This window comes from Panthera tigris, chromosome C1 (assembly GCF_018350195.1).
Source record: "Panthera tigris isolate Pti1 chromosome C1, P.tigris_Pti1_mat1.1, whole genome shotgun sequence".
Classification (NCBI taxonomy): Eukaryota; Metazoa; Chordata; class Mammalia; order Carnivora; family Felidae; genus Panthera; species Panthera tigris.
The window spans coordinates 199,164,256-199,176,610 of NC_056667.1; the positions used below are offsets into that span (position 1 = coordinate 199,164,256).

Consider the following 12,355-nt stretch of genomic DNA (forward strand, 5'->3'; position numbering starts at 1 on the left):
GGGACTGTGGCTAACCAAAAGTGTCATCGCACAAGGTAGTCGCAGAGTCTGGTTTGGACCAAGTGCCAGAGACCTAATTACAAGTTAAGTACATTTTCTGTTATGAGTTTTCAGTGCACTAAATATTATGACTTGGAGTGATACATGCTAATAATTAAGAGAACTGACTGGAGGATCAGGCAGACCTGGATTTGAGTTCTAGTTTCACTGCCTATTGCTGTGTGACCTTGGACAAGTTACTTAACTTCTCTGAATCTTAGTTTCTTCACCCGGAATAATAATAGTAATAGTTACAACTGTATAGTGTTTGGTATGTTGTAGGCACTGTGGCAAACACTTTTCATGCATTTAATTCGCTGGCTCTTCACAACAACTTCTAAGGTAGGTATTATAATTATCCAGATGGTACACTTGAAGAAACTGATGAAGAAAAAGCAAAATAATTTGTCAAGAGTTCCCACAAGGGTTAAGTAGCAGAGTCCTGCTTTGAACCCAGACCTATGTTTCTAACCATTACACAAGATATCCTCTCTTTATCCTACTAATGCAGAAAACGACTGTTGTGATTTCAAAAGGATCATAGGAAAAACCTCCTTCAGAGCTATCGTCAGTTTGCAATTTTATGACTGGTGAATGTGGTCCCATGACTGTCTCCTGGCTGGGCTGAAATTCTGAGAATGGAGTCTCGTTATTCCCCATTTTGCCAGCCACCTGCACGGGGCCCACGATTTTTAGAAGGTATAATGCAGAAAGCAGTAAGACTTGGAATCATAAGCTTTAAGCACTCTGTAAGCCAAATGGCAGCGAGCAAGTCACTTAAAATCGGAACCTTCCCTTGTCCGTACAATGGAGGAAATCGTACCTGCCTTGCAGGACTTTGTAACAGACGTGTAAGATAACGTGGATGTGTGAAGCGTACTTCGTTTGTTGCCACAATCTGCGAATCAGGGCAACCCTGGCGGCGAGAAGACGTCTTGCCACACTCCCCGGGAGGCTTCCGGGGCGAGGAAACCTCCGGAGCATAGAGTTCAGTTCCTAGCTGGGCCTCCCATTCGCCACTTCCGCCCGCTTGCCTAAAACCGCGCTTGCGCAATGAGTCTCTTCCTCTCTGGGCTCGGGCCTAGTCTGCGGCGACATGGTGAGTGTTCGTGCCGCTGAGGCCTGGAGTTCTATCCGCCCGCATCTGACCTTTTCTTGGTTTCTTCGCCCTAGCTCGGCCTCTGCTTACCCGCCCTGCCCCGCATCGTCCTTGGCTTCCGTGCCTTCGCCGCCCCGCTGGGACGCCGACCGGGGCGGAGGGGCGGGGGCGACTTGGTGGCGCCTGGCCCCTCCGGGCCGGGTTAACAGAGTGCCGTGGGAGCATCGGGCCCGCTCCTGGCCCTGGTTTTGCAGGGTGGAATGAGGGGGAGCTAGGTCACAGGCGGAGGCTGGGTGATTGGAGGAAAGGGGTTTGGCGGGGGCAAGGTGTCCGTCCCGGGTCCTAATATGGCTGGTTTCTCTCTCAACTCCTAATAGGCTAAACGCACCAAGAAGGTCGGGATTGTCGGTAAATACGGGACCCGTTATGGTGCCTCCCTCAGGAAAATGGTGAAGAAGATTGAAATAAGCCAGCACGCCAAGTACACTTGCTCCTTCTGTGGCAAGGTAAGGCGGTCGGTGTCTGGTGGGGGGAGGGAGGGGAAGGCTTTCTTCCGAAGTGAGCCCTCTCGTGAAGGAAGTTTGTAAGCCGTGTGCCGATTCTGCGTTGCTGAGCAGTTAGATTTGCGCATGCTGACGTTTGCTGATCAGTTACGGGACGTTAGGGTATTGTTGATACCTGTGGATTTTGCAAAATGCTTTTTGAGAACCAAAGGGTAAAACTTGACACGGAGCCCCAGCCCACGCCAGACCTGCGTTGGGGGAAATGATTGTGTCCGTTTTGTCTACTGGGGTTCCGTAAAATTTTGTGGGGTGCAGAAGTACTGTTTTGGGAGGAGATGGAGGGGATCTGTCACATCACTGGCCATAAGGCACCATGAGGAATGCAAATTTTGCATTAGAGGACTTAAGGGTATTAGAAACACATGTAATCTACAGTGCATCAGCTTGGATTTCCTAATGTAAATCAGACACCTGGATGTGTGCGAGATAAAAGACTTTTCATTGGTTCACAGGGAAAATTGATTCTCTTTTACAGACCAAGATGAAAAGACGAGCTGTGGGGATCTGGCATTGTGGTTCCTGCATGAAAACCGTAGCGGGTGGTGCCTGGACCTATAAGTGAGTCCATTTCTTTGTGGCATTTGCAAGTGTGTGGGTCACGGCAGAATTCAGGTTTGAGGCCGAATGGGCTAGTTTTAACTCTCTAGGAGACTGAGAAAGTGAGCGTGCTTTTGTGTCTTCCACGACTCCTTGAGAGCTGTGGTTTATGTTCAGTTATTTAAGGTATAGAAACAAAACTGAAATAAAGTCTGACGTTAGAATTGTATAGGGTCCTAAGGGTCCTCACTGAGCGCTATGATACTGTAAGCCCATTGGCAAGACTGGGTACATACTGAAGCTTGACTTGTGATGCAAGCTGTTTTTATAAAAATTAGGTCACTTAGCTCCTCACTGTATCTGGAATCACGAGGCCTCCTGCACCACTACGCCTTTGCCCTCCTAAACAGAATAGGCTGGACCCTGACAAGTGCCCCATGATACTGCTGAGATAAATCTGTCTGTGCTGGTTATTGATTGAGTGGATTTGAGTTAATCCATTTCTGGGAATTGAAGCCGCAGTCGAAGGCCTCTAATCTTGGAATGCATTGCCTTCCCTGAAGGCTGATGTGTTCTTCCTTTAGCCAGTACGTAGACGCGAGATGTCAATACACTAGCCGCCTACATATAAAATGATAAGACTAGTGTGGTTGAGGAACCGATTTTTTTTTTAATGTTTATTTCTGAGAGAGAGAGAGAGACAGAGAGACAGACACAGATTCCGAAGCAGGCTCCAGGCTCAGCTGTCAGCTCAGAGCCCGATGCAGGGCTTGAACCCACAAACCGCGAGATCATGACCTGAGCCGAAGTCGGACGCTCAACTGACTGAGCCACCCAGGCGCCCCAAAGAATTGAATTTTTAACTTTATGTTGATTTAAAACAATGGTGTGTGGGTACATAGGTGGCTCAGTCAGTTAAGCTTCTGACTCTTGATCTCAGGGTTGTTGACTTCAAGCCCTGCGCTGGGCGTGGAGCTTACTTAAAAAACGAAAAGCAAAAATTGCAAAATTGCAGCAGTGTAAAATACTGAAAAGTGTTGAAATGATAGTTTTTATATATGTGTCTTGTGGGGATTTTATGAGGGCAAGAAGGAGAGTGGAGACTAGGGTGCTGTCTTGGTTGTGATGATAAAGTGAACTAGCGTTCCTGTGCCCACCGTATGTGATGGTTACGGGTTTTCCAGATAAAGTTCCTGAATCTTTAGGTGTAACTTTTATAGTCATTTTAATAGCTGCCTTTCCAAGATATACTTTATTCTATTCTATGTTGACATTGTTTTCTTGATATTTCTAATGTATTATACCATCTTAACAGTTTATTAGTTTCTTCTGGCATTCTGTCCATTCCCTTTTACTGAGTTTAGGTCAGCCTCTTGCAACCATTCATTCCTCCCTGTTCCTTTTTTATGCTGCTTGATAAATGAGATGCATGAAATTAAATTGCCTGTCTAATCCTGCAAGAGCCTGAAGACAAGACTCATTGTTCAAGGATGCCATCGTCGTTAAGATTGTACTGTTAAAAGGCAGGATTTACTCATGCCATTTCACATGTTAGTGTAGCTGTGTTGGAACCAACTTCTGTTTTTCTTTCCAGCACCACTTCTGCTGTCACAGTAAAGTCGGCCATCAGAAGACTGAAGGAGTTGAAAGACCAGTAGAAGCTTCACCATTTGAAACATTGCTAGCCTATAATAAATGGGTTAATTTATATAACAAAATTACTTTGGCGTATTGTTAAATTTATTAATTAGATGTTCCAATTAGTGTTGCATTAATTTTGCTTTCTCAGAAGACTTGGAAATTAAAAATCCTGATTTTCTTGGAAAAGGGTGCTGAGGTGGGTTATCATAATAGCGCATTTTTCTGTAGTCAGATGACATGTGACAAAAATATGAGCCTTAGAGATTAGGTATGCATCTTCGCTTTCTATGTGTGTGTCCTTGCCAGTTCAACTTCTTTGAGGTACATTGGTTCAAGTTGCGCAGACTTTTGTCTTTAGATCAGTTCTTTGTTTTGTTTTGTCTCTAAAGATAGGATGGTATGTATTGCCTCCTGACTTCTGGGTGTTTTGTCTTACCACACATTGTATCAGCATCTGCAGAAAATAACACGGAACAATTTTAGAGCAAATTTTGCAAAATTCCACACCATTCTCCATTTTCCATTGCGTAGAGGATTGACCGGATTGAAGCGCTCAAGCTGATCCAGATGGTCCGTCTCACTAATAAACAGTGAAGTTCCATAGAGAAATTCAAGAGTTGTGAATAGGTCATGATTATGATGTAACCTTTTTTCCCCTTTACTCGAGAATTATGTAGTTCTCTGCCAGTTTGCCTTTTCTCAGCCCTAAGCTGCCATGTGTGGTAAGGATTCCTTAGCCTCCTAACAGGTATGTCTGTGTACACTTCGAAGACAGTGATTCTTTGGGAACCCAAATCTGATGTGATAAAAATACAGATTCCCTCTGTCCTTGGACAAAGTACAAATCTTTGTGGATCTTCATGGACAGCCCTTAACTCTCTTTGGCCCATTACTAAATATCTTAAGTTCTCTGTAACACCTGTGCACAGATTTTTTTTCCCTCCACTTCAGCATTGGCTCTGGCACGAATGTTCCCTCAGGGCAATAATGCACTGTGTCAAGCTCCTGTTAGACCCATAGCGGTAACTATAGGTTTGTGTTACTGTTGCCCCCAACAGTTTTGTTCATTATTGTATCCCCGGTATAATTCCTTGCACATAGCAGGCTTAAGTATGTGATGAGTAAATGTGTGGCTCTCATTTTTGTGACAATGGTGCCTATAACTGAGGTGATTTTGTATTCTGAAACGGAGTACTCTGGGCCAGTACAGATAGGACCAAGATTGATAAATCAGGATTTTTAGACCTCCTGGAAACGTTTGGCACAGGTCTTCAGAATCCCCTGATTTTGCATTGTAAGGAGTTGAACAAACATGAGGTGCCTGGGGTTAATAGGCACCATACTCAGCCAAACTGCTCGGGTAGTTATGTGATCTATGTTACTTAACCTGTGCTTCAGTTTCCTGAACAACTCCTGGTAGCAGAATGGAGTAGGTGATGGGAGCTAGGGCTGCTGATTCAGGATCTCATTTGAAGACTTTCTGTGTTGTTACTTTGGGAATTTGGATGTGATTCTGGAGGTAATAGAGAACCATTAGAATTTTGTAAGCAGTGAGGTAATGTTTAACATTTGTCAGGCTTGAGTAGTCTTAGATACTGTGTATCATTTAATCCCACGACAACTTTAGGAAAAGTAGGTAATATCCCCATTTACACATGAGAAAGTTACATAACTTGTAAATGGTGGAGCTGGGATTTGAACACTCGCTTTGTTGGCTACAGAGTTGATAATCCTGGAACTTTATTACTTTTAACATGGTTTTTATGATAGTTGAAGAGTAGATTGGGGACATAGAGGCCAGTTAGGAGGCTGTTGAAATAGTATATATTTTGTGGATAAGGAAATAGTTTGATAAGGTTACAGTAGGTGGCAGAGGTAGGGCTGAAAATTAGGTTTCTGACTTCTTAGTCCATGTTTTTCCCACTTGATTACACTGGCTTATGAGCTCAAAAGTATGTTTCTTCTTAATCTGCCTCTTCATAGATTAAACATCTCCACCTTCATTTTACTCTTAACAGAGCAACCCTATCCCCTGGCTCTCTTTCAGAACTTTCGATCTATGGGTTTGTACCTCACGTTATTGCATTGATTCACGCCACGAAATGACACCTCTGTGTACAAGTGCACGATGTCAGCGATAGTACAGCGATGCCCCATGTTCCCATCTAGCAGCTTGCTGAAACTTAAAACCAGACTGACACTGCATCTGATGTATACTCCCAAGTAAACTGGTAAATGATTACCGTGAGCAGAGGCAGGACTGGACGCTTCCAGAGCTTTACTTCTTTTATCAGCAATCCTTATTTTATATATGATGAGGCCCATCACTCCCATACCTAACTACGTCTCCTGGTAAATTTGGGTATAGTAGGACGTCTTGAGTGACCCAAACATTTTTCATAAGGCTTTGAAACATCTCAGCGCAGGACCCCCAGTCCAGGCTGCCCCAATTTGCACAGTGACTCCCAGAACTGATTTCAAGTCGTTTGCCTGCATCAGGATGTAAAGGTGAATAAGGCAGGTGTTCCTCACTAAACTTACAGGCTAACTCGTAAATATTTTTGTGTGCCGTGATAAATGCACAGGTAGCCAGAAAGCCAAAATAGCACATCTAATTGAAAGTTTTGTTTTGGGCTTACAGATGAGGGATGGGAACTACTTAAGAATAGGCCTAGAGACCAAATCCTGGAGCTGAGATCTGGGGCTGAGAACAGATTTTAGGAGGGCCCAGCTACGATTGGGAATAACATCAGCAGTTTTGAAATGTAGAAACCAGAACCTAGCTGTCCATACAAAGTTAGAAGTTTTTCCATATTTACAGTCTTAGGAAAACCAAAAGCCATTTTGTAGTTGATAGCACTTAGGGCCAAAACTGAAAACAGGGCAGGGAAACTGATTTATGTGTTCTGGGATGTATCAGTCAAAACGAGTCAGGGGTCAAATGCATGTGCCATGGTCAACCCTGTAGGTCAGAGAGCCCTGAGAGCAGTGTCAGGACAGGGAGTAGTACGCCTGACACGGGGAAGACCCACAGATACTCTTGTGGTTCAGCTAATGCAGAAACTGGGAGGGAGATGGGGCAGTGGTTAGTTAGAGGGTGGAGACCATTAGATCAGCGTGTATTAACCGCTCCCTGAAATAGGGAAGAGACAGGATTGCCAGTGACCCTGCTCACTAGCAGGGGTGGAACAACGTGCCTCATTACACTTAAAACTTACTGGTGTGGAAAACCAAGAGTGTTTCAAAGTTACATGTAGTGAGTACATGTCTGTGTGCATATGTGTATGGCAATTCCAGTCAAAATGTGAATTTTTCTAAAGAGCTCTACAAAATGTTTCTAAATTTTATTTGGAAACAACTGGAAAGGATAAAAAGAAGAAAGTCCATATAGCTTAGTGGTTAAGAACATGGACTAGGGTCAGAAGTAGTTTATATTTCCTATTAGGTAGTGACCTTGGGCAAGTTTACCCCTTTTTTGAACTTGTTTCCTCATCTGTAAAATCGATCTAATGACATTTCCTTCAAACAACAAATGAGGTAATTTTGGTTCCAGATACTGTCCATATTAAGGTCCAGGAACCCAGGGTAGTTGGGGCCCCAGATCTTGGAGAGGAGTCCTGGGGACACTGGTGCTGTTTGAGTGAGGGTGTCAGGGCAGAGGCCAGAGGGAAACTGCCTGTGTTAGAAAGAAGAGTTAAGATGTGAGGTTCAGGCTGAGGAATCTTCTTTTTTTAAAAAAAAATTTTTAGTTTATTTATTTTTGAGAGAGAAAGAGGGCACGAGCAGGGGAGGGGCAGAGAGAGGGAGACACAGAATCGGAAGCAGGCTCCAGGCTCTGAGCTGTCAGCACAGAGCCTGATGCGGGGCTCGAACCCACAAACTGTGAGATCATAACCTGAGCTGAAGTCGGGCGCTCAACCAACTGAGCCACCCAGGCGCCCCTGAGGAATCTCTTCTAATGTACAGTTTTGGTTCAGGAGGAAAGAGGGGACTAAAACAAGACCTTTGAAAATAGGAAGCCAGTGTCACACTGTGTGTGTGCACGTATGTCCCCGTGATGTGTACATGGCCATGTGACATGCCAGTAATATGGAGCACTCTAATGGTTAAATTTTTGGAGGCTCTTGTGATATTCTCTGTAGGGGGAGGGTTTATTTTGCTCTTTTGTCTTCACATATGGTGTCCCTGTGAACTTGTCATGGTTTAAGTTGTAGCACATTTGTGATAAGTTTCCAGCAATATCTTTTCCAGGTGCTTTCCATGGGTATTTTAGTCTAATTGTAGATGACTTAGTCACTTGTCAGCTTACTCCAGCCTGTGGGGAAAACAAGTTCAGGAGTGACTGCATTTGCGTAAGAACCGTGAAAGGATTGCCCCAACCACTGTGGGAAAAAGGGATGGACAACCGATAGAGTAAATGGAACCAGTCAACTCTCTTCAGAGAGTTTGAGTCAAATGATACAGGAGCTGAGTTAACACTAAGACAAAGCACTAAGCTTCTAGAAAAGTTCATGGACTCCCTGCTGCCAGGATCACAGGGCTGCCCCAATTCCCACTTGTTTCAGCTAGAGTTCTTTAGATGTGTGCATCCAGGCTGACTCAGGCTAATGGAAGCAGAAGAGAGATTGCTGGAGGATAATAGAGTGCGCCAGGATAGAAGAAAAAGGCCCAAGTTTGTAAGGGAAAGAAACCAGGGCATCTTTTCTTCAGTTATCAATGGGAGATGCTGAGAAACCATCCCTTTAACGAGTCCCCTATGGGCGGATCAGATCTGTGTTTTGTCTTTTTGACAGTATTTAGGAGTGAAAAACCTGAAGAAAGCATCTAATTGGCCTAATGGGGGTTATATTTCCATCCCCTAGCACCTTAGTAGACAGTCTCACCAAGACCACACAACAGCAAAACTCCAAAAGGGAATCAGATTGGCTATAATTTTAGGAGGGAAGGTGTCTTTAACATCAAACTTCAATTGTCATTTGAATTGTGTTCTTCCTAAACCATCTAATTTGAAAGTAACATTGGAATTCTGTCTTTCAAACCACCTTGCAAATCACAACTCCTGGAAGAGCACTACAACATTGGCCATGGTCAGAGAAGGAGCTTTTGGAGGTCCGATGATAGATCATGTCTTGGATTGAGTGGTCAGTGGGTAATGGAATGATGACTCCATTATGTGGTTTTTACCCCCTTCTCAGGATGTAGTATGGGACTAGATAGACTTAGTAAACAGTGAAGTCTTTTCAACTGTCCCTTGGCCAGTGGAGGAAGGGCTATTAGGTTTGGAAATTGTCAAATTCTATAAACCTTTAGAAATTGTGCTTTCTCCCTGCCCCCAACACATAACACCAAGATCGTAAAATAAAGAATCCCCGGGGAATCACAGATTAATGGTACCACCAAACAACTGAAATTGTCACAAGCAATAGTCTCATTATCCTAACCAATTTCAGTTATGATTCTGAATGCAGTTCTATATTGGAGAAAATCAACATGTCTGGCCCTGACATACTGCTGTTAACCTAGCTAATGTTTTCCCATCATGCCTATCAGCAATGTACTCAAAATTAGTTTGCCGTCATGTTACATGGATGGCAGTATACTTTTATTGTTTTACTTCAGAGTTATCAAGTCACATGTTCTCTGTCCTAATCCTGCAGGATCTTGATCATGTTGATCCATTACACTAATGACACAGTAATTGGACTGAGAGGTCAGGATGTATTGTGATCCTTATATGGCTTAGAAGACATGTATATAGTGATTTAGGTCATCTTTGGAATAGTTTCTGAAGTGATAGACAAATTTCTTCGCCTTAGACATCCCCAACCGAGAGGGGCATAATGTTGGATCTCTTTGGATTTCAGAGGCAAAACACGTTTAGATGTGCTTCTCTGTCCTGTTTGTGGAGCAACCTGTAAGGCTATCGGTTCTGAGAGAGAGTGGAGAAAGAAAGGACTTTGGGGCAGGTCCAAGTCACTTTGTTACTTAGTCTGTGACCTATCAAATTCGAATAGACTGGAAGTATTAGTGGAAGAGATGTTTTATGATGCTCCAAAAGAAGAACCATAGTACACTAGAGGTTTGGGATTAGTGACTTCTGTTAACATCTATTATCCATTTGAAAGGTGTCTCTTGTTTGCTAGTGGGCCCTGGTAGAATGCCTGAAAATACATCATAGATAATTCTGTGCAACTGAAACTACCCATTATAAACTTGATGTTTACATAGATACAGATATAGATATGGATATGGATATGGATATGGATATAGATATAGATATAGATATAGATATAGATATAGATATAGATATAGATGGAATCAGCTGTGTGCAGTAGCGTTGTATTCTCAAATGGAATCTTTGGATTTGCTAGGTCATAGAGACTAAGTAGCAGAACAACTTGGGCCACAACTTAAACCTGTTCCAGAGTCTTTTCTTTCTCCAGGCAGTGGGCTTAGACAATGGCCAGCTAGTCAGAGAGGTGGGAAGAACAGGAATCAAAGATTGGTGACAAGGATGTTAGTTAAAGGGAAAGATATGCCGATAGAATTTTTAGAATGAATAGAGGTGATGAAGTTTTATCCCATGTAAATGCCCACCAGAAAATATCTACTATGCATATTGCTCTCACTAGCTAGATAAATAAGAACCCTTTCTGTGGTTGTCTGTCATCTGTTTTCCCCAGCCACTACCTTGGTGCTTGTTCAGTAGGCACCGGGACAAAACAATCATGATAGCAGAGATTGAGCCTGCATATGAGCTCAAAAGGATAGATTTCCCCTGGCCAACAGTGACCTGGCTGTTGCCTCTGCTGAGTGGCAAACTGCGACAAGGGAGGCCAGTGCTAAGTCCTAATATGGCCCCGTTCCTTAAGGGTACCATTTAGCAAGTGATGACGTTAGATACCTTCCAAGTCAGCCATTTGTCTTCTTAGGGAAGACGTGTATTATGGGTGAGGATTTTGTTGCCTCTTATGTTATAAAGATTTTTCTTTGTTGCCTACAGTAGGTCTGCTAGCATCACCCTTCGTGGACTTGGCAGAATGCCTTATCCATCACTGTATCCCATACAGTATGACAGAGAAGGAAGTGAAGAAATTATACCAACTGGCTCATACTTACGGAAATAATTTTTACCATACACCCCGTTATCCAGAGACAGCTTGCTTAATAGGCTTAGGTCTGCCAAAGGCTTAGCTATGGAACCAGCTGGGGGTTAACTCATTATGAAGCTAGATATACCATCCTAAAAGACACAGTATATGATGCTTCCCACCCCCATGGTCAGGATGCACGGATCAAGTGGGACTCCATTGAGAATTGTGCCAGCTGACCCATCGAAGGCATTTTTGCTTCCCTTGCTTGCGACCTTGAGTTTGGAGATTGTAGTGCCTAAGGAAGTAATCTTTCTTCCAGGGAACGTAAACTTAGTTCTATTTAAATTGAAATCTTGAATTACTTTGGGCTCTTTATGCCACTGTACCAGTAAGCTAGAAAGGAGTTTCTCCAGATACATCACCTTTACTGCCCAGCTCTGTGCTCCAGGAGATTTTCTGCCCTATGTGGGCTGTAGTAGTGGGTTCCCTTGTTCTCTGGCTTCTGGGTAGGTCCAGTAAAAGGAGACACTGGCAGAGGACTTGGCAGGTGAGAAGAAAGAAGTCACGAAATTTATTTCCCCTGCTCCTCCTTGCAGAGCTGCTTCAGGTATAGTGGCCTGAAGAGTCAGCCGTTAGGTGGCTCTTTGCCTATGTCTACAGCTTCTCTTTCTGAGATTTAGCACCACTCTTCTCCCCTCAATCCTGCAGGCCTAAAGTGGTAATGTCTCCCCATTGTTACTGGTCCTGGAGGGCTTCCTCCATTATTGATTTCTCTTAACCCTGCCCACAAGGTTGACCTTAGTCCCTTTATTCAGCTCTGCTCAATTACTCCACTTGAACATCCCATCTGTCTTGTGCCAGGACCCTGACCAAATCAGGTATTTCACAATGACCTGTTTTGACATTTCTAGAGCTGAAATCATATTCTCCTCCAGATTTGTTCCCTATCCTGTGTCCTCTATTATTCTTCCCTCTTATGTTATATATGAAGACATATTATTTTTGTTTACCTAAATCTCATTTTTTGAGCAACTTACCTCCTCCATTCTGTTGGTTATAACGGGGTTACCAATAGCAGGATCCTTTCCCTTGGCCACAGAAGGATGTCACATGACACAAACTGGTATAACTGACCAAATTATTTCTGGGAATTTCTAAATTGTGCAGTGTCACACACACAGATGGCTAGTTGGAATTGAGTCTTTTAGTGGAAGTAAGACCATGAATTGCTGCCTCTAAGATTTCCTGAAGTTGCCCCAGTTCTTGCCTTGGTAGTAGCTCTTCCTTTAATTTGGTAAGATCGCACTGTGGAGTAGGACTCCAGCGGTTACACCCTGAGAGAAGTGAACAAGAAATAAGCCCTTACAGGGATTGAAGATGAC

General features: G+C 43.5%; 1 protein-coding gene across 1 annotated transcript; it reads left to right on the forward strand.

The window, feature by feature from the left end:
* Positions 1-1,063: 1,063 nt before the first annotated feature.
* Positions 1,064-3,959, forward strand: RPL37A (ribosomal protein L37a). Its single transcript, XM_007086112.2, has 4 exons — positions 1,064-1,138; positions 1,516-1,644; positions 2,177-2,259; positions 3,833-3,959. The coding sequence occupies exons 1-4, from the start codon at positions 1,136-1,138 to the stop codon at positions 3,894-3,896; spliced, it is 279 nt and encodes a 92-aa protein (XP_007086174.1). The 5' UTR covers positions 1,064-1,135; the 3' UTR covers positions 3,897-3,959.
* Positions 3,960-12,355: the final 8,396 nt, after the last annotated feature.

What these genes read in the sequence shown, in the direction of transcription:
- RPL37A (XM_007086112.2), top strand. An exon ending in CTTGCTCCTTCTGTGGCAAG is followed by an intron (nt 1,645 to 2,176) that starts GTAAGGCGGTCG and finishes TCTCTTTTACAG; the next exon opens with ACCAAGATGAAAAGACGAGC. An exon ending in GGTGGTGCCTGGACCTATAA is followed by an intron (nt 2,260 to 3,832) that starts GTGAGTCCATTT and finishes TTTTCTTTCCAG; the next exon opens with CACCACTTCTGCTGTCACAG.